The 25,406-nt window shown below is 48.5% G+C and overlaps 1 protein-coding gene across 3 annotated transcripts in view; it reads left to right on the top strand.

Moving 5' to 3' along the window:
* Positions 1-25,406, top strand: part of CDK5RAP2 (CDK5 regulatory subunit associated protein 2) — a 165,893-nt gene that overhangs the window by 24,117 nt on the left and 116,370 nt on the right. Inside the window, exons 5-11 of one of the 3 annotated variants that reach the window (XM_037059158.1) lie at positions 3,382-3,458; positions 9,631-9,754; positions 12,498-12,652; positions 16,084-16,246; positions 17,313-17,366; positions 18,229-18,348; positions 20,024-20,116. In XM_037059158.1, the coding sequence (XP_036915053.1) occupies positions 3,382-3,458; positions 9,631-9,754; positions 12,498-12,652; positions 16,084-16,246; positions 17,313-17,366; positions 18,229-18,348; positions 20,024-20,116 (786 nt within the window). Of the gene's footprint in view, positions 1-3,381; positions 3,459-9,630; positions 9,755-12,497; positions 12,653-16,083; positions 16,247-17,303; positions 17,367-18,228; positions 18,349-20,023; positions 20,121-25,406 lie in introns of those variants that run through there. The other 2 variants (XM_037059157.1, XM_037059156.1) reach the window with 2 other exon arrangements.

Raw genomic sequence — 25,406 nt, 5'->3', positions numbered from 1 at the left:
AGAAGTTTGATCAGTGTTGGCTCTTAGAGTAAGCGTGACTAGAAAGAGCTGCTTTCATTTAATTTGAATTGGTTATGGGGAGTATAAAGATAATAGGATGGCTTTAATATTAAGCTAAGAAATACAAGATTCATTTTAAGGTAGTCTCTTTTCTCTTTTTAAAACTGGGTTTCTGGTTTACTATAACTCAGTTGCCTTTGTAAAATTATTTGTAATTGAGACAAACAGTGAAATTGTAGAATGTCTTTGGAATTTAATCTTATTGTTCCTAACTAATTTGTGTAGCTGTAGGCAAGTCACTTCAGCTCTCTGGGCTTGCCCCAGAGGTAAGTGATAATCCGTCTGTCGCAGGGTTGTTAGTGTGGATTACAACGAGATGACAGACGAACATCCCCAGCTGGCAGCCAGTGCTGGACAGTCACTGCCCTCGGAGTGCGGCTTCCATCGGCTGCCCGGAGTCGGGGTTGTCGGGGTTTCTGCGGTGTGCTTCTCCGCGCACTTTACGTGCTTGCTTATCACTGTCGGGAAGAAAGTCCGTTTCCATCAGAGTCTCGGCCTGGAGGCCTCTGAGAACAAGCCTTGGTTCTGAGAGTTGAAGAGAGGCCTTGGCATTCTTGAAAAGACAAGAGTACAAACAGTATTTCAGTGCCTGTTTTTTTGGCTTTCTCCAGTAGATTAGCCCTTGGCCTGGGAATTATTCCTTTTTTTTTCCTCTTCTGAAGTTTACACCAGTGGAAACTTTTGAAGGAGGAAAAAGAGCTCTGCTTGAGTTTCAGTGACTGAACACGAATGGACTTACCTTGGGGGGATTGGGCTGCAAGGTACTTCTGAGCCTTTTCTGGAAATGAAAAGCTGCCCCATCCCTCAAGACACAATTTTTTCTTCTTCATTGTGAGGGTGGAAAGACAAAGAGGACATCCCCTTCCTGGAAGGAAGTGGTGATAAAATAAAACTTTCAAAGAAAAGACAATAGCCTACAACATTTCGTATGTAAGGATAGTAGTTATCACCTGTCTCAGAACTTCTAGGGTGATAGGAAGCCAAAGTGTGTTAATTGCCTTCTCTGTGTTGGGCCCTGTCCTGGGCCTTGGCACATCGTCTCCTTGATTTAAGTCTCAAGACAGCCCTTGGCAGGGGCGATTGCCCTCACTCAGGGAGAGGGGGCTGCAGCTCCGGGGAGGTCAGTGACGTGCTGGATGCCGTGGCTGCTGCGTGAGGTGTGTTTGAGCCCAGGTCTGCCCACCTCATCGTGCCACCCTGTTTCAGCGATTCTTTTCTGTTGTCTGATTAGATGACCCGATTTTATCGCACTTTTATTGCAGTTTAAGTTTTTATATAGTTGTAGGTGATTCAGAAATCAGAAAGCATAGAAGGTGTGCACTGAACAGGCTTTCTTCCACCTCGTCCCTGTCCCCTAGTGTGACCAGGTTACTAGTTCCTCAGGCAGAGAAGTTTTGTGTGAATGCAAGGATGTGTGCGAATACGTATGTGCTAAAGGCCCCTGTTTACGTACATGCAAGCATATTCTGTTCTGTACCTTGCACTTTTCCTTAGTAATATCTGGGATAAAGCTTCTTTATTTTTTATACTGATAATCCATTTTCTGCTACTTAGGTGCCTTAATTTTTGGTTTAGACATGATTACAATGTATTTAAGTTCACAATTTGAGGTATTGGGCTTGTGAAAAATAGTCTAGTGGACATGTTCTCTGTTCTGTTAAATTTCTTAGGCTGGAGTGCCAGCTGGTTCGTTCGAAAGCAAAGCACTCAGAATCTCAGAAATCAGCTCTCACATCACTCTTTGCTCTTCTGAGAGGAATCTTCAGTTCGAAGGCTGGTTCTGTGGTTTTCACGAAACTACTGTTGAAGACACAGTGCACTGTCACTCAGTGTCCTTTTTGCAAAAGTTACTGTCTTCTAGAAAAAGTAGTGTCACATAAATGACTTCTTTTAGTTCCCGTTGTTTGACGACGGAGAAAATAAGGTATTCTGAGCCTGGTCTTTAGGCTTTTCTCATTCCTTAGTTCACTTAGTACTCAAATCCCCCTCGGCAGGTGGGCTTTGTGATTTTCATTGTCACTTGGAGGACCTGAAAGGCGAAACCTTGCTTTCTTGCCTCCTGGACTTGTGCTTCTGAGCACAGTTACAGGCCGTCACTTCATTTCCTGCTCCATGTTAGCATGGAGCAGGGCCTGTGTCTGCCTGGCTTACCAGTGTCCGCAGTGCTCAGCCCACTGCCTGGCCTGTCCCCGGGCCAGTAAATGTCTGTGAAGAGAGGGAGTGAATAAATGAGCATGTACTGACTTACTACAGTTTCCATTGGCAAAGAGCGGAGGCAGAATTCGAACCCATGTCCTTCTGCTTCCGTGCCCCTGGTCTTTCCTTTCTGGCTGACTTCTCAATGTGGGGATCCCCCAGAGCTGCTTGGCTGAAAGGAGGGAGGCATGTCCTCTGAGACTGTAAATATTACTGGAAATTTTATTTTTATTTAAAATGATACTCATGTATCATGGAGTGGAACATAAAATTGGTATGAGTTATTAAAACAGGAGCAAGATTTCAAAGAGAACCTGGAATTATAGCAGTTGTCTGAGAACTTTTCACCCAGACTCATTTCTACCGTGAGAATCCATCCAATGTTCTGTCTGGGATACATTTACAGACTGGTTTGAGAGGCCGGCCGCTGTCCCACTGTCTCACGTTGAGATCCGCTTGCTACAGACTCTGTGTTTGGATTCGCATGTGAGTTATGAGCCCAAGGCCACGTGTGACTCCTTTCTTCCTCGTCAGTTAAGGGGAAGACATTTGGTTGGTGAACCCTGCGGTGTCCCTAATAGACAGCTTGCCCTGTGCAATTGTGGCTCTTTCGTGAGTTCCCGGAAATCTTACATTGAAATGAGACAGGCAGGGACGAGGCCTCCCATTTGTCCTTCCACATGTTTATTTTTTTTAAGCTGTAAATGTTTCCACTGCTGTAACCCGCACACATATGATGGTAAACAACAGAAGTAATTGCCTTGGAGTGGTAAAAACAAACTGCAGAATTGCTTGTGAATTTGCTTGGTGGAGGGCAAACAGTTTTTAAATCGGCCTCTCTTGTATGACATTTATGCCTCGATGTTTGAATGCTCTGGCTATTAGAAGCTTGGAAAATTTACATAATTGTTTCAAGTCTTGAGAAATCCAGGGCTTTCTTTCAAGACCACCGGTGTTTAATAATTCCCTTTTCCCTGTGCCCTGAGGCTAATGAGGTTTTGAATCTAACGGCTGCCTATTACGAGCATGGCGTAGTCAGCCTGTGCGGAAAGCGGTTTCCCCATGGTAGACAGTGTGGCCTGTAGTTTTACACTGTTTCTTTTCTTCCCTAATCTCGTCTGAAAGAATATCGAGCTCAAGGTGGAAGTAGAGAGTCTGAAGCGTGAGCTCCAGGAGAGAGAGCAGCTGCTCGTCAAAGCCTCGTGAGTACCCGTCGTCCCCTCACAAGCCCCTGGGGTCTCCCAGGGCTCCCCTGCCGATGGCCAAGTGGGTCTGTAAAATAGAACCTTGTGCTTTCCAATCCACTGGTCCTCCAGCTGGGCTCGGAGGGCCCTGAGGAAGATTTGTTTTTATTTAATTATGTTTCAACAAACTTTTACAGTTTATAGGAAAATGAGCAGATCTTACGAGTACAGCAGGATGAATTTTCACCAGGCAGAGACACCTGTGGGTCACCGTCCTGATCAGAAACCAGCACATCACCAGCCCCCAAGAAAGTCCCTTCATGCTCCCAGGACTTACCCTTCTCCTGCAAAGATGGTCCCTTTGCTGCTTTGTAGTATCACCGTTGCTTAGTTCTGCCTGTTTCTGAACTTGATGGAAATGGAATCACACACTGTGCATGCACCCTTTTGTGTCTGGTCCCTTTCTTCAACGATGTATTTGTGAGATCCGACCAGATTTTTTAAGTGTATCCTTAGCTCACTCATTGTTGTAAAAGCCCTAGGGGAATAAAGGGGTTCTGAGGGACCCCTGTGGGAGGTGAGGCAGTGGGGCAGAGGATAGGGCTTCCGCCAGAGTAGCTCATTTTTCGGTCTGTTTTGCTTAAAGAGCATTTGAAAACTATTGTTTTAATTAATTACTTCTTGAACCACAAGCACAGTTCAGAGAGTATAACCTGTGACTCAATTGGTCATTCATTCATTCATTCATTCATTCATAAGCACTTATGGCGTAATTACTCGTGCTACACATGTTTTCGAAAAGAGATATCCCCTTACTTCTGGAGCTCATCAGAGACTGGAGACAGCTCACCATACAAACCAGGTGTAGGGTGGGTACAGTGGTAGTTTGTGGGGACAGTGGGGATACCAGAGTGGGCCGAGTTTCGGTGGGTGAGAGTGGAGTAAGACTTCCCAGGGCTGATTGTCCCCGGATCCAGCTGAAAGCTTCTGTGCAGATGCTTCATTTGTCACGGCAGGAGTTCCTGCTGGGTGTGGGGCCAGGAGTGGGATTCTGCAGCCTGGGATGCAGCTGCACTGCCCTGGGCGGGGGTCCAGGGCCAGGGCCAGGGCCAGCGGCCGGGAGTCAGACTGCTGTTAGCTCTGAGTGGACCCACCACAGGTTCCCCGGTCCTGTTTGACCTTGCACACAGGGCATTTTCTGGATGAATGAATGAATAAATGAATAAACTGGAGTAACAAGGTTTTTGGTTTTGGTTTTGGTTTTTCTTCCAGAAGCACATCATTCATCATTCTCTAGGCAGGGAGTCAGACTTACTTTACCAAGCCTGGAAGTAGTGAGAGAATTTGGTCTGGGCTCTGCCTGCTGCACGTATTGAGCTGGACTTGCTTTTAGTCAAGCACGTCCACACGGGAGCCCAGGCTGGCCCAGGCTGCACGAACTCCTCAGCACCAGCACTCGGGGCTGAGTGCTACCGGGGCTTGTGCCCACATTTGTGTGCATAGATGCGCCGAGCTGCCCAGACCAGGGTCAAGACCCTTTGGGTCTGATCTTACTTATCAGTTTATTGAGAATATGTTTATTAAACGGCTGTGCTGTGCCACACGGGGCTCAGCTCCTGGGGATGCAGTGTGATCCAGGCAGACCCATGGGGCTTAAGGTCTAGTGGGGGTGATGAGGATACAATACTGCAATTGTATTTATATCTCAATACAAATTGGGAGAAGAGCTGTGGGAAAAATAAAGGGAGCTGTGGGGGTTTGTAGCAGTGGAAGTAGACATACAATATAGGTTCGTAGCAGGGAAGGGGCCCCGAGGAGGTAGCATTTGGGATGAGATCGGGGCATAGGGAGGCATTAACCAGGTGAAGGGGTGGTGGAAAGTGCTGAAGGGGAAAGGAATGTGCAGGACGCAGGGAGTAGGAGAAGGCTGGGGAGCTCGGCCTGTCTTGCAGGACCTGGAGGCCTCATTAGAGAGTTTGGTCTTTACCCTAAGGTCAAAGAGAAAGTAGTCATGGGTTTTAAGCAACTGACACAATCAGAGTTTTGTTTTCTGAAAGGTCACTCTGGGTGCTACGTGGGAAGCGTTTTGCGTGCAGCACTTTTCAGTTTATAAAACACTTTTGTATCTGTTTGCAGTCCATCATTATCCTGCGAGTTCTTCAGATCTTGGGGAAAACCTCATTTGATAGCGGAAGGAATTTGGGTTTGGAGAAGGGAAGGGCCGTGACTAAAACCATTCAGCCAGAAAGATCAGAGCTGGGATTAGAACTCAAGTTTGTGACTTCTGTTCTGGCACAAGGTTTCATATTCTTTTTTATTTTCATGTGTGTTTCTCATTTCCTTAACATGACTGAGCATCGCCTTAGCCAAGAGCCTCTTCCTTAGCCGAGTGCAGGGTGATGGGAGGGGCAGGGGCTCTGGGCCGGCTCTGCCAGTAGGTGCGACTGTGGCCTTGGCGCCCTGGCTGCGCAGCTGCTCCTGCCTCGTAGGGCCTTCGTGTGGATTCCCTGCCACGGAATGTGCGGTGTGCCTCTCCCTTTGCCTCTGCCTGCCTGGCACCTAGCAGTGTGTGTGCGGTGCATACCTGTTGATGGAAAAGTGGTGTTTTATTAGTGCTCTCCATTTCCTTTTTGAGTTTTATGGTTGTTTCTTTTTTGGGCAGATGGGAGATATGGGGACTAAAGAACTATAATTGGAGTGGAAAGAATCCAGAGGAAATGGTGATGGTTAAGAAGAGTAGGGAGGGTGGTGTTTACAGAAGGTTCATTTTTGCAGTGGGTGGAGAGCTGGGTCAGACCAGTTTCTCCGCGCCTTTCCTCTCCTGAGGTCTTGCTGTCTGTGTCGTCTGTGGGACCAAATTCTATAAGGAGGAAAAGGCGGGGAACTAACATTCATTGAGAACCTTAACCTCTAACCCTGTGCCTGATACTTGACATGCTTTATCATGTCGGTTTGACTTTGCGGCAGTTATGCAAGGCGGCCACTGTTCCCATTCCGACGAAGTGTTAACTCAGCGTTAACTCAGCGTTAACTCTGGCTGGGAGGGGTGGGTGGGCCGTCCGGGTCGGCGGCAGTGCTGGTGCTGCTCTGGCTCTGCGGGCCGTTCTCCCGTGCTGTGAAGTAGGCCGCTGTGTTCTTTCCATTGTTTTATCCACTGGTTACCATAAGGGGACATTAAAAACCAAAGCAGACATATTGTCGGGAGTAAGTTTTATTTCTGTAGCTTTAAAACACAAACAAAAATAATAATTCCATTAGTAGAGGAAAATTTCACCATGCTGCTGAGTATAAATTTTATTGCTACAGTAACTGTAAAATACAAAGATGATAAATGAAAAGTTAGAACATTTATTATCGGGAGTATATTTTATTGGTATAACTAAAATGCAAACAAACTGAATAATGCCAGATCTAGTTAAAAATTGTGGTTGGCCTCTTAATAGTGTACGTGAGGCTGACTGTGCAACACAGAGGTTCGATCTGGGCGGGTAGGAGGGAGCCGGTGGATTTGCACCTGCCTGGTGGCGTGGAGGGTGGGGGTAATCAAGTGAGCCGCATTCTGGAGGAGCTCTGGAGGGCTCACGGCTAAAACGTTTGAGGTGGTTTGAGGAAATTCAGGACTAGAAAATTCTGTATTGAAAGCTCAGGAAGGAAAAGCATCTAGTCCAGAATTCTTGCAGCCATATAGTGTGACCTCTTGAGAAGTGACAAGTGACTGTGTGAACTCCAGACAGTGTTAGTCAGGAAATGGGCTGGGGGGGTGGGCTCAGGACATTTCGTGGCGTTAATCAGGAAGCGGCTGTGATGGCCTTAGTTCTGGCCAACAGGTGACCCTTTCTCAGCTCAGACACCAGCAGGGGTGGAATGAGGCCGCTCAGCATCTCAGCAGGGGCAGGCACTGCGGTGGGTGGTGGGTGGCTTGGGGACAACAGGCTGTCTTGCAGCACTCAGATCAGAGAGGAAGGAGCCCCCAGCTGTTAGCACATGCATTCTGAGAGGTTGTCACCTCATCTTTCTAATGAGGAAACTGAGGTGTAAGAGGTAATTCACCCATAGTGACACAGAGCACGTAATAGAGTAAAAATTTGGAAGCAGATTGGTTCAGCTTCAGAGCCCCTGTGCTTTCTTTCCAGTTGTTCACATCGAATTCCATTCAAGTGATATCATGACACCAGGGCCTTCTGAAGGCTCCCTGGTGGAAGGAACACGGTATGAATAAAGTCTTTATCTGCAGTTTGTGTCTGAGACTTGGGCAGCAAGAATGGCCCTCTTGACTTTCCCTTGTTCTCGGTCACAGATTCACATGGCCGGTGCATGTGCGTGTCTGATCGCGTGGCCCTTGGTGAGGAAAGTTTTACACACCCCTCCAGCAGGGCTTGGGAAGCTGGTGGTGAATAGAGTCTGAGAAACCGGCTGTAGGTGGAGCCATTTCCCTGATGTTATTCTGCCTTCAGGAAACCCGCAGTCGTCTCAGAAATCTGCTGAGAACTGCTCTGGGTGCGTCTCACAGGTCTTGTCCGACTCTGGTTTTCCTCTGGGGAGAACCAGAATGAAAGGTGTCAGTGGTTGTGGTCCCGTGTCTGATTTCGGTGTGCCATCCCCACCGCTGCCTGTCCCGTGGAGAGAGTGCCCCCCGGTGCCATAGGGACAGGGGAGCTCTGTGCTGTATGTCCGAGTAGCACGGAGCGGGGCGCTTTGCGGGGTCTCCTCCCCACGCCCTGCGTGGTAGCCGTGCTCACAGAGTTGGGCTGCGGTTAACATGCTTCCCCTCCAGCTGGCGAAGATGAAGCAGGCGACCCCGTCGTCCTTCCTCAGATTCACTTTTGTTTTACCTGTTTCCTCCTACAGTGTCTTGTCAGACCGGCTTCCACCTTCCCCGTCGCAGGTGGAGGCATACTTTGTTGGAAGTTGCCTGGTGAGAAACTTGGCAGTAACTGTCAGAGAAGTCTTAGAAGAGTGTTTACACTTTGACCTAGTGATTCTCTTTCTGGGAACTGACCTTAGGGAAGTCCCTGGGTGGTATACATATAAGGATGCTTTCATCATAACATTGCTTAATGCCGCAGTATTTGTTGATTATTTTGTACTGACCACTGTTTTTAGAGCTTCTTAAGTATTATTGGACAAATGTGCAAAATCAGAAGTAATCTAAACATTTTTAAAATAGGGGTTGATTTAATATAGTATATTATATACTAAAAATTAATGTGTAGCCTTTAAATATTAATTTATATTTATTGACACAAAAGAATGTTTATAGTACGTTAAAGCAATAAAATCAGATCACAGATATGTGCTGTATGATTCTACTTTTGAAGAAAATGCCTCAAAGGCTGTACACTAAAATGTTAACTTAGCTGTCCTGAGTGGTGAGATTTTAAGTGATTCTTACTTTATTTTTAAATAGTATGTATTTTTTTAAAACATATTTTTCCTTGCCCTGGCTGGTGTAGCTCAGTGGATTGAGTGCGAGCGCAAACCAAAGGATCGATCATGGTTCGATTCCCAGTCAGGGCACATGCCTGGGTTGCAGGCCAGTTCCTGGCAGGGAACACATGAGAGGCAACCATACATTGATATTTCTCTCCCTCTCTCCTTCCCTTCCCCCCTAAAGATAAATAAATTAAATCTTTAAAAAAAACCCATATTTTTTCTTAATCCTCACCTGAAGATATGTTGATTGGTTTTGAGAGAGAGGAAGGAGGGTGGGGAAGAGACATCAGTGTGAGAAAAACATCAACCAGTTGCCTCCCGTCCCTGCCCCAACTGGCAGTCAAACCCACAGCCTAGGTCTGTGCCCTGACTGGGGAGCCAGACCTGCAACCTTTTGGCCATGGGACAAGGCTCCAACCAACTGAGCCACACTGGCCAGGGTCACTAGATGCTTTTTGTATGCACCCTGAACAGGGATTGAACCCACAACCTTGGTGTATGGGGATGATGCTCTAACCAACTGATCTACCCGGCCAGGGCTAAATAACGTGTGTTTTTATTGACACATCATGGACATATAACATTGTGTAAGCTTAAGGTGCACAACCTGTTCATTTGATACATTTATATATCATATTATCAGTGTTTTTTGAGTGACAAATATTAATGAAAATAAACAGGCCTTGGGGAATGTTCCTTGTTTCTTGGGGTGACTGATCACCACCTGACTGTTGCCCTCATTTGCCTCCTTTTGCAGCAAAGCAGTTGAGAGCCTCACCGCAGGGGGCGGCTCTGAAGTTCGGCGGGTGAAGGAGGACGCTCGGAAGAAGGTGAAGCAGGTTGAGGATCTCCTAACCAAAAGGATACTCATTTTAGAAGAGGCAAGTCCAGAAACCTGGAGGAGAATGGTTCCTTACGATAACACAGTGGGCAGAATTGTGTTTTTTCTCCTCACGACTGTCAGAATTTCCGCAGACACGACAGCTGTCCCTACTGAGCATCTCCGTGGTTCCAGCCCCATTCCAGGCTCTCGACGTAGAGAATTTATACCCTTACACCCTGCACACTGGCCCTCATTGTCTCATTCCTGTAGGTGAGGACACAGGCAGGGAGAGAAGTACTGACCAGTCCCAGTTGAATCCTGCATTTAGATGTGTGGCTGCCGATTTTAAACCCCGTGTTCTGGCTACACCGCTCTTCCTGTTACCTAGTTCGGTGCCTTTCGTTCACTGAAGTGGAAACTGAGGCCCAGAGAAGGAAGGTGACTCGCCTATCATTAGCTGAGGCTGGGACCAGACTTTCTGACTTGTGGCTGTTGTGTGTCTGTGCATGCTGTCCCCAGCGTCTAGCCCCCATCCCTCCATGCCACCAGCATTGACCGAATGCCCTTCTCAGGGAGGCACTGTGTGTAGCGCCTCCTCCCTCCAGTTCTCGGTTGGGTGCTTCCTGTGACTCATGGGAGTCGGATGCTTCTTGGTTAGGAAGGCCTGGCTCCTAGGTGTTAGAGTTTCCTCCACTTAAAGCTAGTGTTGAGTAAACCAGTTACTGAGTCCTTGGTCTTTGGAGTCTCTGTGTCCTCTGACTTCTCTGTCTGCAACCCTGATTCTTTTCAGCAGAGAGGAGGAGAAATAGCAGCAACAAGCACTTCTGATACAGAGAGCGGATACATTTAGGTGCTGTGTTGTGCAGCTTATTACAGTGGTCTTTTCCAGTCACGGTGTTCAGGTTCGCCCTTGGGTCCACTTCACCGGGGTATGGAGACATCAGATTGATCACGTGGGTGAGGAAAGGGGCTCCCAGAGGGTGAGAAACCAGTCGTGGTCCTAAGTGGTAGCGCTGGGTGGGACCGCTCTGAGCCCCAGAAGGGTCTCCGAGGCCAGGCTCTGAATTTTAGTTAAGATGATCATGGGACTTTTCAGACACTTGACCTGATCTTGTTCACTCATCTTATTTTTCTTTTTTAAAAATATTTTTATTTATTTATCTTTGAGGGAGGGAAGGAGAGAGGGAGAGAAACACCAATGTATAGTTGCCTCTCATATGTCTCCTGCTGGGAACTGGCCTGCAACCCAGGCATGTGCCCTGACTGGGAATCGAACTGCGATTGTCTGGATCGCAGGCCCGCGCTCAATCCACTGAGCTCCACCAGCCAGGGCTCATCTTATTTTTCCCAGTGAGTGCTTCCCAGTGTTTTCAGGTGCCTGCACAACCGACCCCCTGAATCCCTGCTTGGTCACTCACTAGCTTTGTCATCTTGGATAAAGCATTCGCCTTCCCCGAGCCTCTCCCTCTCCCTCTCCCTCTGTAAAATGGGCTAGTGCTGCCTGCTTTGCCGCAGTCACTGTGATGTGACGGCAGTGCAACTGGCGACTTGTCAGGGACTCCCCACGGGGGAGGCACCCTTCTTGGCTTTGCACACACCAACTCTGGTAATCCCCTCAACAAACCTAGGACATAATGCTTCAAGCACCCTCTAACAACAACAAGAAAAACAGGACGGGGACGGGCGTTGGCACAGAGTGGCCGAGTCACTTGCTTAAGGTGACACAGGCAGAAATGCCTGGAGGTCTGGCCGCGGAGCCCGCATTCTAAACTGGGGCAGTCTGTCACTTTTTAGGGCGGAGTGAGGATCAAAGGTAGTGTTTATTAATAGAGCCTGGCATGGAGTCGGCTCTCAGTAAGTAAGAGAGTTTGTTGTTTGGTCTCAGCAAATTGGGACATGATTTTCCCCAGCTGTCACTAAGATTGACAGACAGGCCTCCTGGGGAGACAGTGTTGGGGGAGGCACTGGAGGGAAAGGGAGGGGAGGAAGGCACGTTTGTCTGAGTTTCCTGTGATGCAGCAGGCATTTGACAGGTCTCACCAATTCTCCGACATGATGGTGGTTGTTCCTGTTGTATAGGTTGGGAAGCTGGGGCTCAGAGAGGTTAAGTGACTACCCAAGGTCACACAGCAAGTAAGTGGGAGCTGGGTTTTGAACAGTAGGATACAACTTTTAGGTTTGTAGTGTAATCAGAGGCAGTTGGCACGAATAGTCGGAGATGCCCCGCTACTCCCAGGTCACTTGCCTGAGCACCAGGTCCCTTTTCCCTGACAGGACCCTGCCTGCAGGACACAGATAGTTCCCTTGTTGCTTTCTCTGAGTGCTCTGGAGGAACGTGGCGTTTTCCACTACCCGAGTCACTTTGGAGATACAGGAAATGTACTTCAGCATTGTGTACTCATTATCGTAAAAAACACTGGTGAGGGGGTGGTGGGGTGTGGGATGAATTTGTGTGGAGATTATGGTAAATCTTTGAAATTTATGTATGTTTAGGTATTGAGAGGCACATTTCTCCTTGTTCTCATTGAGCTGTAAATATTGATCTGATTTTTCAAAACCAAAACGGTTCTTATAGAGTCGAGTCTTTTCCATTGGAAATGCCTATTACTCTTCACGATACCAGAAGGAAGGATGGCTGGCAGATGTATTTATTGCCGATTCTCCCCGTGTGTAGTACAATTGAGGGAGGGGAAATGTGCCAGAGAAAAAGTCATAAATATTTATATTTTAATCCAATTTCCTTTCAAAGTGTTCCCAATTGTATTGAAAAATTGCATCACATGCATTTAATTTAACTCTAGGATGTGAAAGCTGCCCAAGCAGAACTGAAAAAGGCCTTTGCAGGGACAGAGACGGAGAAGGCTCTGCGGCTAAGCTTGGAAAACAAGCTTTCGGAGATGAAGAAGGCACATGAGGGGAGCGTGGACGTGGCCCTGGTCCTGGAGGAGAAAGACAGGTACTGGCTCTGTCCCTGTGATGCCTGGCAGGCATTTGTTTGGCAGCCTGGGGAAAGTTGCCCCTGCTCTCCCCTTCCCCTTGCCCCCTCCCTGATCCCACGGTAAGAAAACGAGGACTATGAGGACAGAGACAGAGGGAGTAGATAGAAATTCATGCTGGAACTTCCCACTGAGATACTCAATTTAGCATTCAGTTTTGGCTGTAAGCTTCCTGGCGGCCAAAGGAAAATTGGAAAAACAATCTTGATTTCCCTTTTGCCCTTAATCCTGATGGTGACAGGACTGAGGTGACAGAAGTACAGGATGAGAGAGAGGCGTATGGTAGAAGGTAGACGCACACACTGGCTTGAAGGGCTTCCTGGCTGATTGGGTCTGCGGCTGAGGGAGAAGGCTGCAGAGGTACCCCCCACCCTGACGTGGTGGGATGGTAGTGCAGTTTGCTGAGTTTCTGGGGTGAAGGGAGAAAGGTGTTTTGGGTAGAGGGAGTGGGAAGATGAGCTTTCATTTGGGACATGTTGGGTTGAGGAATTGTGGGCACCCACCAGGGGAGTCGAGATTGGGCCTGTGGATTAAGGCCTGAGATAGAGGAGCTGAGGGTTCATTCATGAGCCAACTACTGAGGCAGCTGCGCTGGGTGCCAGGAATGCAGAGATGAGCACTGTCTTCCTAACTTGGAGTTCCCAAGTGTGTGTGTATGGGGGGTCAGATGTAAGAATAGATTGGTCCTGGAGGTAAGTTCAGGGTTCTGTGCTGTGACAAATGTAAGGGAGTGGCCTGCTCTGCCTGGGCGCCAGGCAGGGGTGGCTTGTCGGAGGAGGGGTGCTGGGAGTCGGCGAAGAAACCTCTCCTGGAGAGGGGGCAAGGGAGCGGCACCTGCAAGGGTGTGGAGCCTGGCTCATTTCAAGGTCATTGAGGAGAGTGCAGGAACCTGGGATCTTGTCTTCTTGGAAAGGGGATTTGGGAAGGGTTACTGCTTACTGAGCACTTGCTGGTCTAAGGGGTGGGGTCTCCGTGGGTGTGGGTAGTCTGGTCAGGGCCTTGCTAAAGGCTTTGTCTTCCTGGGGTTTCCCATGGGTCTGGCTGGATGGACACAGAAACCAGTTTGTCAGAACTGCGGATGCGTCTGACCCGGGGGTAGGTGTGCCCCAGCCACATCCCAGAGAGCAAAGCAGCCACCAGATGCCCACTGTGGGCCTGTGCTCGCTCAGGGTGTGGCCCTTCCTGGTGGAACTCCCCTGGGATGAGGAGCGCTGTGTTTCCTCCCTGAAGGCAGGCCTGCCTGGGAAGCTAAGCAGTATCAGAAGGTGAGGGCTAAGCACAGAATTGGAATAGGGTTCTGGGTCGTGCCCTGGCGAGGTGGGTTCACATCTGCCACACAGTGTGACCGGGCTTTGGGCAGGGCCCTCACAGGGATGTGTTTCCGGCCCCACCCTCTTGGAAGATACGTGTGGTAGTGGCTTGTTTCCCTTTGATCAGACCTTAAAGCTTGTCTGTATCTTTAAGGCAACTGGCAGTGAGGGGACCAGCAGGTCTAGTTTGGCCAAGAGATACTTTTTATCTGATTTTTTTGAAGTTTAACTAGTTGCTAATATTTAAAAAAATCTAATTTTGTTTGAGAGTCTTGATTTCCAGGTGCTCTTGAAAACCTGGGCGGTGTGGGAGGACTGGGCCGTGGTCTTGCTGCAATGCTGCTGCCCCTGTGGGGGGCCTGGCGCTCCTGTTTGGCCGCAGCCCCGCCGGCCTGCCCCACTCGTTTCCACAGCTCGTAGGACTTGCTTTAAGTTAACTAAAATATCAGTTTCATTGAGGTGTTAGTTGCATGCACACAACACATCCATTTTTGTTCAGTTTGATGACTTCTACCTCTCCAGCTGACTGTGTGACAATTTCAGAGTTGAGCCCCTAGAGGGCACTCTTACTCCTCTTTCCTGGTTTTGGGGGCATTGTACTGGTGCCGCCAGTTCCCTCTGTGTCCAACTGTCTTGGTCCATTTGTAGCCATAGCAAAATTCCACATACTGGGTCATTTGTGAACAACAGAAATTTACTTCTTACAGAAATTATTTGGGACGCTGCAAGTCCAAGATCAGGGTCAGGGCCAGCATGGTCAGGTGAGGGCCCCATTTCAGGTCCTGTTTCTCGTTGTGTTGCCACCTGGCGGAAGGGGCAGGGGGTCTCTCTGGAGTGTCACTGATAAGATGCCACTCTCAGCTGTGGGAGCTCCGCCCTCACAACCTCGTCATCTCCCAAAGGCCCCCACCTCCTAACGCCAGTGCTGCCGGGAGACACAAACGATCAGGCCGTGCCCCAGTGCACTGGCACGGGCTGTGGCTGCTCTCAGCGCTCTTCCCGCACCTTCACCCCGGGAGCCTGTCCTCTTTTCTGCCAGAGTGAGTTGCTTTGTGGGCTTAGCGCAGACACTCTTCTTAGGGTCCTTTGACAAAATGCTAATCATCGAGTGCTAAACAGAAAAGTAATAATTATAGCAACTGTCATTTGTTGAGTTCTGCCGTATGCCTGGAGCTGTGTAGGGCCGTTTTAAATAGCTTATCTCCATTCCACATAAGCAAGTTACCCCCGTTTCGTAGCTGAGGAAATGCAGGCTGAGAGAGCTTGAAAAATTTGGCTGTTGTCAGGGAGCAGTGGACAGAGGTAATTTGGTGGCCTTGGGAAGGATGTGTTCAGCTCTGCCTGAGGGGGTCTGGGGGTGTCTGTTGGCAAAGATTCCCTGAGGAATCTTTGAGAACAGTGAGGATGATGCCTGACTAGGCCTGGCAGGGTTGTGGGCGTTTGTCAGGTGGGGGTGGGAGCAGAGTTGTGAAGGGTGTTCTGGGTGTGGGGGGTCGTGTGAATGCAGGTGTGGAGGCCCAGCCCCGCCCGGCCTCTGGAGAGAACACCCTGGGGCCTCTCCGACGTGGGCCCCGAGAGCTCAGGCTTGACCACCTTGCTGAGGAGTTTGGCTTTTATCTTGGAAGACGGTGTATTTTAACCTTTGACCTAAGAAGCCTTAGACAGACATCCTCCCTTGCCCCCGCGCACATTTCCCAGAATAATTTTGATTTATTGGTCACATTTGTTTACCTTCAGTGCCAGGTTTCTTTTGGAGAGAAGACTTCTTGGCCAAAACAATCAGTGATCCACTGCTGTCGGTGGGGGGCTGTTGCTCATCTGAGTGGGGGTGAGGCTCAGCCAGACCGCAGCCTGGCAGCCAGCCGGGAGGTCGGGTGGACCCGAGCCAGGCTGGAGGTGAGGGCACAGTTAATGTCACATGAATTCTGGCCCTTAATCCCTGAATTGCAAAATGCAGTTTCGTTTGTGGTCAGTCACTGGACACGTCTGCTTTGAAGATGTCTGGCCCCATTTCCAACCTCCTGCTCCACTGAGCTAAGAGAGCAGCTTAGAATCAATATTTAAATTTTGCTCTCTTTTAGACTGATTGAGGAGCTGAAGCTGTCTTTGAAGAGCAAAGAAGCTTTAATTCAGTGCCTTAGAGAGGAGAGATCTCAGATGGTGTCTCCTGGTGAGGACGTGCCATCGGCAGAGCCCCGGGGACTGTCCGCTGCTCTGCAGGAAGAAGAGGAGAGAGAAGCCGAGGTGAGGCGGCAGGACACGCAGCGGGGAGACCAGACCGAGGGAAAGGGGATGCTCCTTCAGTCCTCAGTGCTCACCCCCGTGAGCCGAGGAGTGGGCAGCAACTTCCTCAGCCGGGCGCCTGGCGTCTTCTCTCCCTTCTAGGCTTGTGTTCCTACAGCTGGTTAAAAAATCAGTCCATACCTGCACACCTGTTTCACTGTGTGTTGATTGGTTGTGGCTCAGGGATTTGATTTTCACCTGTGGCTTTTCTTAGGGTAACATTGTGGTACCTACCCGCTTTCCCTTTTCTGGCTAGAGGCAGGCGTAAGACCAACTCTGGTCTGTGACTTAGAGGCAGTGGGGGCGGGGCACTAACCAGTTTTGGGCTGCGGCTCCCGGAGGGAGTCAGTGTGCCGCCTCATTGAATCCAGGCCACGCTGCAGGGTAGAGGTCACGGTCCCTCGTTGAGTTTAGAAACGGGCTCAGCTCAGAGGAGTTGTTATATTTTCCTAGGCTACAAGAGGTGGGTTACTAGTACTGACCCCAGAGCCTCCCTGGACCCCTCCCCGGACCCCTCCCCACACTAGGTGGCCTCCACGACCAGCTCTTTTGAAGGGGTGGGCAGGACCTGGAAGTGGAGGTAGGCCTGGTCCAGACCTCCCCGTCCTTGTTGGACCACAGCAGCTGCTGTGTGTGGTGTGTGCTTAGGAGCTGCTCTGGATGCTCTTGATTTCCTTGTGTTGCAGGCTCTCCTTTGTCCCGGACACAGCAGTGGATTCTTTAGCCTCACCAGTTAGTCTCTGGCTGTCATCAGCCTCTGTCCCCTGCCCCTTTGACCCTCTGTCTCACTTCCTCCGCCCTGTCTTTCTTCATCATCCAGTAGCTCCTGGCTTTACTCTTGTGGGGCTGGTGGTCCGTGAGGGTGGGTTGCTCATCTGCACATTTTTCTTCACTTGGGTGGGACACTTGCTTTCATGAGTTCCATGGCAGGGGGAGCAGCAAGTAAATGAGGCGCTCATTCTGATTGTTCTGGGGAAGCTGTTGGATTGTGGGTCCCTTTCGGTCACTAATTAATGCCTTTTCATAGGCTGCACGAATGGAGCACCAGAAGGAGAGAAAACACTTTGAAGAGAGGATCCAGGTATGTTGATGCAATGTTTAAAAATGTGCTGAAGATTTATCCCAGGCTCTTGCTTTATTCGAAGTGCAGAAAGAAGATAATTCTGTGTGACATTAGCTGTCATTCATTGAATGCTACTGTCTGGCAGCCAAGCTTTAGGCTCTGTGAAGAGGGTTTCTCAGTCTTTGTAACAACTCTGTGAAGCAGTCTTTCCCCTCTTGCAGATGTGGCATGTGAGGCTCAGAGCAGTGAGGTCCCTTCTCCAAGGTCATGTAGCTGGGGGGAGACACTGCAGGGCCTCGGACTTGCACTCTGAGTGCACAGCCATTGCTCCGTGGCCCCTCCGTCCCAGCAGCTGGCTTTGTATAGCACCTGCCAGCTCAGAAAGTACTTGCACGTCTGCGATCTCCTTTGATCCTCACGACAGCCTGGGAGGGAGGCAGCAGTGATTATCTTTAGAAGGGAACTCACTCTAAGGATATATGTTCTGTCTCCATCAGACCAAATTCTGTGCTAGCTTTTGTAGCATTAAGGAATGAAATTAATGATCCGTTATTTCCCCTAAATAACCTGGTATGGTTTCAAAGACTCTGATGTGACTGTGTTCAGATTCCAGAAGGCATTGCTGTCCTTCCTGTAGGAGTAGCTGTCACCGTCTTAGCTGACCCGACCCCCTTCCTTTCACCCAGCCCTGTTGCCGTGAGCGGTAGCACAGCAGCTCGGAGCCGACGCCACTGCGTTCAGCCCGACTTGGAAGCATTAATCACAGGCTGACAGGAATAAGATAGAATAACTGCCTTTGAGTGTGCTCTTAAAGATATATTTACAGTACATTTCGGTTGGAACACATCACCTTAGTGGATCTTTTTCTAATCTAATTTAGGCACTTCAGGAAGACCTGAGAGAGAAGGAAAGAGAAATTGCTACAGAGAAGAAAAATAGTTTAAAGAGGGATAAAGCCATTCAGGGCCTAGCCCTGGCGTTAAAGTCAAAGGAAAAAGAGGTATGTCTGACACACCCAAGTGGGGTTTTTCTGTGTCATCCTCCGAACTGACCTGTTCTGCCCTGGACTTTGAGCTCTACGTAAAAAGTTTACGGGAGAGCTGAAATGACTGTAGAAAGAGGGGCAGGGGTCCTTTGGTCAATTAGAAATTCTTTTGGCATGTAAATCACAACACAGATATGTGAGTTTCAGGTAAAATTTTAATTTTTTAAAGCCGCATCAAAAAAAAGTAAAAAGCAAGTGAAATTGATTTTACTATGTGTGGCAAATAGTATCATTTCACATCTAATCAATAGAACGAAGGTAGTAGTGAAGTATTTAACATTTTTAAAATCTGAAGTCCAGGTGTCCTTACAGCACGTCTCAAGTCAGATTAACCAGGGTCAAGTGCTCAGCAGCCACAGGGGGGTGGTGGCTACTGTATTGGACAGTGTGGGTCTAATCTTTTGAAAGACAGCAGGACATTGAGATAGAGGAGTTTTGGGGGAGTAAGGCCACGGTAGTCAGATAGTTACACGGGTTGCTGTCTTTGGGACCCAAGGTGGTGGCTGAATGATCCTGTGCTGTTTTCTTGTCAATAGTTTAGCAGTCTGTTGTGTCTCAGTGACTGTGCTTGGCACAGAGAAGAGAGCCTGACTGTGCTCACAAGCCTGATGGGGAAGAAAGGCAGGGAAAGAAAGGTTGTGAGAGAGGAACGTGCAGGGGGCTGTGGAGGTGGAGTGAAGGGGGGACCTAATCCAGCTTAGGGACCTAATCCAGCTGTGTATTTGGGAAGGGGGTGGGTGGTACTTTGAGGGGAAGGTGTCTGAGCTGGGCCTTGAAGGATGAGTAGGATTGGCTGGGGAGGGAGACGGGCAAGAGGAGGCCGTTTCATACCGAGGGGAGAACATTGGTCAGGGCGTTGCGTTCAGTGGATTGCGAGCCCGATGTGTTTTTGTGGAACCAGAAGCAGTTTGGTTGGTCAGAGCATCGAGTGCAGAACTTAAGTGGAGTGAGAGAAGATGCCAGAGAGGTTGCACAGGGCCACCTGGGGGTGGTGGCACCGTTCATGTGTCACTCCTCTGAAGACTCTTGGCGGGACAGGCGTGATCACATTTGCATTTAAGTGAGGTCTCTGCCTAGACAGTGGGTCAAAGCGGGGAGAGAATGGAAGCAGCGGGCCAGCAGCCAAGGTGGGAGCCACCTAATTCGGGAAGGCTGCCCGATGCAGCAAAGAGCGGCTTCATAATAATAGTAGCTATGATTTGTACCGTGTTGGGAGTTCAGGGCCCAGTGGAAGTCAGTGACCTTCAATATGTGGTGCAGCAGTTCTGGGTGCTGGCAAAGTCTGGGGTGTGGCCATGTAGTGGTGGCTCACTGGGGTACATGGGAGTAGCCAGGCTAGGCTGTTGGGCGGGTCATCTGTATGGACAGAAATAATGGTGATGGTAACAGTGGGAGCCAGGCATTGTTGTAGCCCTCTCTGCACATTACCTCGTTTAGCCCGGCAGCGCCGTGGTGGGGTGAGCGGTGGTATCTTCATTTTACAGTTGAGGAGTCTCTTTCATGAGAGAGTTTTGTTTGTGCCTGACGACCAAGACCTTGACTATGAGTGGAGTTCAGCAGATAAAGCATTTGGGCCACCCAGAGATAGGAGCCGTTGCGTACTTGGCTGCTAGTCCTCGTTTTCACCCAGGTCGAAGAACGTAACTGCGAAATCGAAGAGCTCAGTGCCGCCTTCGCTCAAGCCCAAGAGGCCCACCAGGAAGCACAGACCCAGAAACTGCAGGTACGTTTGCACTGGGTCGAGGTGGTGTCTCTTTGACCCTTACCCCTGGTGAGGTCAGGACTTCGAAGCTGAAAGGAACGAGGAAACTCAGCCGTCTTTAACAGCAGAGCTCTCTCTTTCTAGGTAAAGGAAATTCTCTACCAGTTTTGGGTGCTTCTCCAGCCCCCTCGTCAATATGATAACAATAATAATATTGATAATGATGACACCTCCCCATCAGTTAGGAGTGCTGAGTTACTGTGTGCGGGTAGAAGATTGCAGAATGTGTGGATTATCTTCGTTGGTACAGTCCTGTGGGGAAGATACTTATCCCCTTGTGTCTGTGGGGTTTTTGAAGCTCAGTGAAGATAGGCCACTTGTTTCATTCACTGTCACGCAGCTAGCAAGCGGCAGGGCCACGATTCAAAAGTAGTGATTGCTAACAATGGTTGGCATTTAGTAAGTACACGCTGTGTGCCAAACCCTGTGCCAAGTGCCGTCCACAGCTCAGCGGATGTGCACAGCAGCTCCGTGACCTGGTTGCTCTTCGTGTCCTTGTGCTGCCGTGGACATCCAGGTTCAGACGTTCAGGTAGCTCGCTCAGGGCCACAGAAGTGGTGAGCGGTAGAGTTTGACCCTGGAGCCATTCTCACTGCCAAGCCTGTGTTTTCACCCGTCACCCCACAGCCCCCCTGCCCTGGCTTCTTCAGTCCCGCCTGCTTCCCCGGCTTTCTGTTCCAGGCCTTGGTGATGTGACCTGCCTTTTCTTTTCTCCCCCCAGGGTTGTACTGCAAGGGCCCCTGCTGGTCATCCTTTCCATCTTCCTTTTCTCTTGCTAATTGTAGTTCTGTGTTATTCATTATTTTAACACTTTCTTCTCATGTGTCTAGTTTCCCCGGACAGTGTGCACCTGTTACTAGTAACTTAATGAATAAAGCTCTGTTGCCTGAAGAAGTCCATACTGCGTAAGCTCTTCCTCACACGCCTTCACCTATGTTTGTAGTTACAAAGCAGAAGTTAATTTTAAATCTGCTTTGAGATGGTTTGGTTCCTCAGGTTCATATCTCATGCCTTGTCTTCTGCAGAGCGTTGAGTCACAACAAGAGGAATGGAGGAAGTTCCGTTTAAATCCGGGTGCACTAGAGACATAAACAAAGCTCTGCTTTGGGAGCCTCAGACTGGCCGTCCCACCGTTTGGGCAGGGGTTGATGAAGGGGGCTGAGATTACACTCTTCTCTGAGGTTTTCCCCCCCTTTCGTAGAAAATGGCAAGCTTTTAATGGCTGTTTTTAGGAAAACCATTCATGTTGCCCATTGCTTGAGAAAAAAATACATTGGCAATTCACAAGCAGAGAGACCAGATATCCTTATAAGTATTCTGATATTTTACTTATATTGGGCCTTGAAAGAAAGTGAGTAGTGTTATACACTTAAACGCTATCGGATTTACGCAGACATTTATGAGATGAGCACCTCGCAGTCCTGCCCGACCTTCAGAATGATTTCTGAGGTCAGGCACAGTACTGGGGGGGTGTGGAGTCTCACCGCGTGGAGGTCAGGCTCCTCATGCCTGGTTGGCTATTCTAAGAATGTCCGTTTAATTATTACCTCTGAAGGCAGCGGGTTGGCCTGTTTGACGGGTCGTCAGGACGCGAACGGAAGCCCTACTCCAGTCTGTGTTCTTTCCACTACTCTGAGTGTGTGCGAGTCAAAACACACGGGATTCTTACATTGGTCATTTCATTGTAAGGTACACTCGGAAATGCATTTTCTCTCACTTGTCAGGACCTTTTGGAGGTGTCATATGATCTGCAGTATGAGTAGCGTAGGCAAAGCTCACAGGGCTGGCCTCAAGCCTGACACCGAAGCAACATCAAGTCACGGTCAGACTCCTGGAGCGGTTGTCACAGGGCAGTGATATGAGAGCCAGTCACGTGTGTGACTCTGTAAAGGTTACCATGTGGGCTGGCTGTAGCCATTTAAAAAATACATGTTCAAGTCCTGGAAATAGCATTATTCCTCCTCCCCTCCCTGCCTGGCTCTGAAAGTGTTGTACAAGTGCTCATTGTAGGAAATTTATGCAGTAATTGAGAGAGTGAAAAGGGTTGATAAAAGTCATTGATAATCTCACATCTAAAGATGTTCATTATTAACACCATGACTCTTTGAATGCATATTTTTACATAGACACATAAAACCTTTGAATAATTAAAAGGATTATAGTATATGCTTTGTTCTATCATTTTTTTCCATGTAGTATTTTTGCTATGGCAGTAAAAAATAGATGTGCCCAATCTCTTTTTCATAATTGCAATTTTGAGCTAATTGTGGACTCAGTAGACTTGAGCAGTTTGACCAGCACGCGTGTGCGTGTGTGTCTGCGCTTTTTAAACAGACTTTAAACAGCTGCCTTCAGTCCAGTGGGTACAGGTGCCGTGCTGTCTTTACTGGGAAGGGCACGGTGTGGGGCATGGATTTGAGTCGTGATGCTGCTCTTCGTGAGCAGTGTGACCTGGGGCAAGACATTTGAGCTCGCCCAGCCCGCTGCACGTCGTAGGGTCTGGTCACGGGTTGTAAACTCGCCCTCAGGTTGGATGGGATATCTTCGGCCACAGAAATTTAGTACTTTGCTCATTTTTCAGATTCTCTACTTGTGGTGGTATACACATAGCTTTTAGCTTGTGGAAACTCCGTGTGATCTTTGAGCTGGGAGTGAAGGGTAGCCGACACCCACTGAGACGGAACTTGTGTGTCGGTCACTCTTCAAAAAAGCCATGTGAACCAGAGGCTGTCACTTTCTTTTTTTTTTTAAAGATTTTATTTATTTATTTATCTTTAGAGGGGAAGGAGAGAGGGAGAGAAACATCAATGTATGGTTGCCTTTCGTGCGTCCCCTGCTGGGAGTTGGCCTGCACGGAACTGGCCTGCAACCCAGGCATGTGCCCTGACTGGGAATCGAACCGCGATCCTCTGGTTCGCAGGCCTGTGCTAAATCCACTGAGCTATGCCAGTCAGGGCCAGAGGCTGTCACTTTCACAGATGAGGAAACTGAGCTGCAGAGAAGTCGCCTTTACCCATACCACTCAGCTGCCACTGGCCTTTGAACTCTGACCTTTCTGGCTTGTTCTGTAGCAAACACATCTTGTTTCTGCCCAGTGGGGAAGAATGACTTGTTTAATGTATTTGGCCTTTAGTTCTGACCTTGTCTACTTGGGCTGAATGCTTGGAGGCATCTAACTGCGGGGATGGGATTCAGACAGCAGGGTGGCATGGAGGAAAAGGTAAAAAAATCTGAAGAAGTTTTCCAAAGGGCATTTAAAGGAAATTTAATAGGGAAAGAGTTTTTTGTGAAGTAAGTAGAATGCACAAATTTGAATTCTTGGAGCTTGGATTGTTGAAGAAGCTTTGTCATCATTTGTGTGACAATCCCACGACTTCCATCACTTAGAGCTGTGAGTTCAGGGAGGACCGTCGCCAGTCTGTGTTGAACGAGCTCCTGTGTTCCTGCTGTGGCCGTCCGCCCTTGGGTTGTTCTTGTTTTCCTTCTTGGTGGTTGGTTTGTTGGTGTTAATCAGAATCTGCAGTGGATGGTGCAGAGCAGTGGGAAGACCGTCACTTGAATTCCCTCTTTAATCACTTACGGTCTGACGACGAGTGAGCCAGCTGACAGTGCTGAGCTGACAGTTACTGAGATGGGGCAGTGGCGTGTGCCTTGTAGGGCTGGCATGAGGAGGAGAGATTACTGGGTGTAAAGTGCCTGTTTTGGCTCTACCTATGTGATCAGTGTTCAATAAAAGCTAACTATGAACATTGTTCATGATGAGCATTTTCCCAATCATCGTTTATTTTCTGTTTTTTTTTCAGTTTATTTAAATAAGCGCTGCCTCAGATACTTTTTCTTTTTTTGGCCCGTGACTTAGGTTTCCCACTTCCTTTGATTTATTTTAATTTTAAAGGAAACCAAACCAGAAGTTTCTGCACAACCTACTCTGAAATTTGAATGGCTTTCTCCCTCAGTCGCTGCTGCTGTGTCCGAAGTAGCAGTTGGGGCAGCCCGGGACCAGGTGGCTGGGCCGCTGGGGGCCCCGGGAGAGCAGAGCCCACCGCGCACCCCTCCTCCCCTGCCGCCCCAGCCAGATTCACTGGGTGGGAGCCCCCTCTCCTGAACAGTGAAGGCCGACTTACCTGTTGGTGGCGGCAAGACCGATTTCTGGGAGAGGCCAAGAAGCAGGAGCAGCCCCTTTACCCACAGTCGGAGTTGTGACCAGACAGCTCAGGTGCTCTTTGATTTCGAGTTTTTAATTGTGATCCTCAGTCTAATTCAAAGAACAGATTTTTAAAAAAAATAAGTGAGTTTTCTCCTGATTGTAAGTATTATATATGCTTTAATTCCTTTTTTTCTGGAAGACTTGAAAGAAGGAAAAAGAGGGAAACCAAGAAATCACCCAACCACTATTAACATTTTGATATTTTCTTTCTAGGCTTCTATGCATGCATTTTATTTTTTAGGGCATTTATAATTTTTCTAAGTGTAATTTATTGATTATGCTATTACAGTTTTCCCAATTTTTCCCCCTTTATCCCCAACCCTCCAGCATTCTACCCCCCTTAGTTCATGTCCATGGGTTGTATATGTCAGTTCTTTGAGTTGTCTGTTTCCTGTTCCATTTTGACCTCTCCCTGTCTATTTAATGCCTGCCAATTATGCTTCTTATTTCCTGTACCTTCCCCCGTCCTCCTCCCTTCCCCCCCCTCCCTTTCTCCCTCTCCACTGAAAACCCTCCATGTGATGACCATTTTTCTGATTCTGTTCCTGTGCTAGTTGTTTGCTTAGTTTTTGTTGTTTTTATTTTTTTAGGTTCATTTGTTGATAGTTGTTGGTTGTCATTTTACTGTTTATATTTTTAATCTTCCTTTTCTTAGAAAAGTTCTTTTAACATTTTATTTTAATAATGGCATGGTGATGATGAACTCCTTTACCTTGACCTTATCTGGGAAGTACTTTATCTGCCCTTCCATTCTAAAAGATAGCTTTGCTGGATAGAGCAATCTTGAATGTCAGTCCTTGCCTTTCATGACTTCAAGTACTTCTTTCCAGCCCTTTCTTGCCTGTAAGGTTTCTTTTGAGAAATCAGCTGATAGCCTTATGGGCACTTCTTTGTAGGTAACTCTCTCCTTTCGTCTATCTATAATCTTGGGTAACTTAATTATGATGTGCCTTGGTGTGTTCCTCCTTGGTTCCAACTTCTTTGGGACTCTCCCAAAGAAGACGGTTTCGCTCTGTCTTCCGCCTTACCGTCTGGTTCTGTTTG

This window comes from Sturnira hondurensis, unplaced genomic scaffold (assembly GCF_014824575.4).
Source record: "Sturnira hondurensis isolate 20B ecotype Veracruz unplaced genomic scaffold, ASM1482457v3 Scaffold0010448, whole genome shotgun sequence".
NCBI lineage: Eukaryota > Metazoa > Chordata > Mammalia > Chiroptera > Phyllostomidae > Sturnira > Sturnira hondurensis.
The sequence above is the reverse complement of the archived record's forward strand: the minus strand, read 5'-3'. Positions and strand labels throughout refer to the sequence as shown.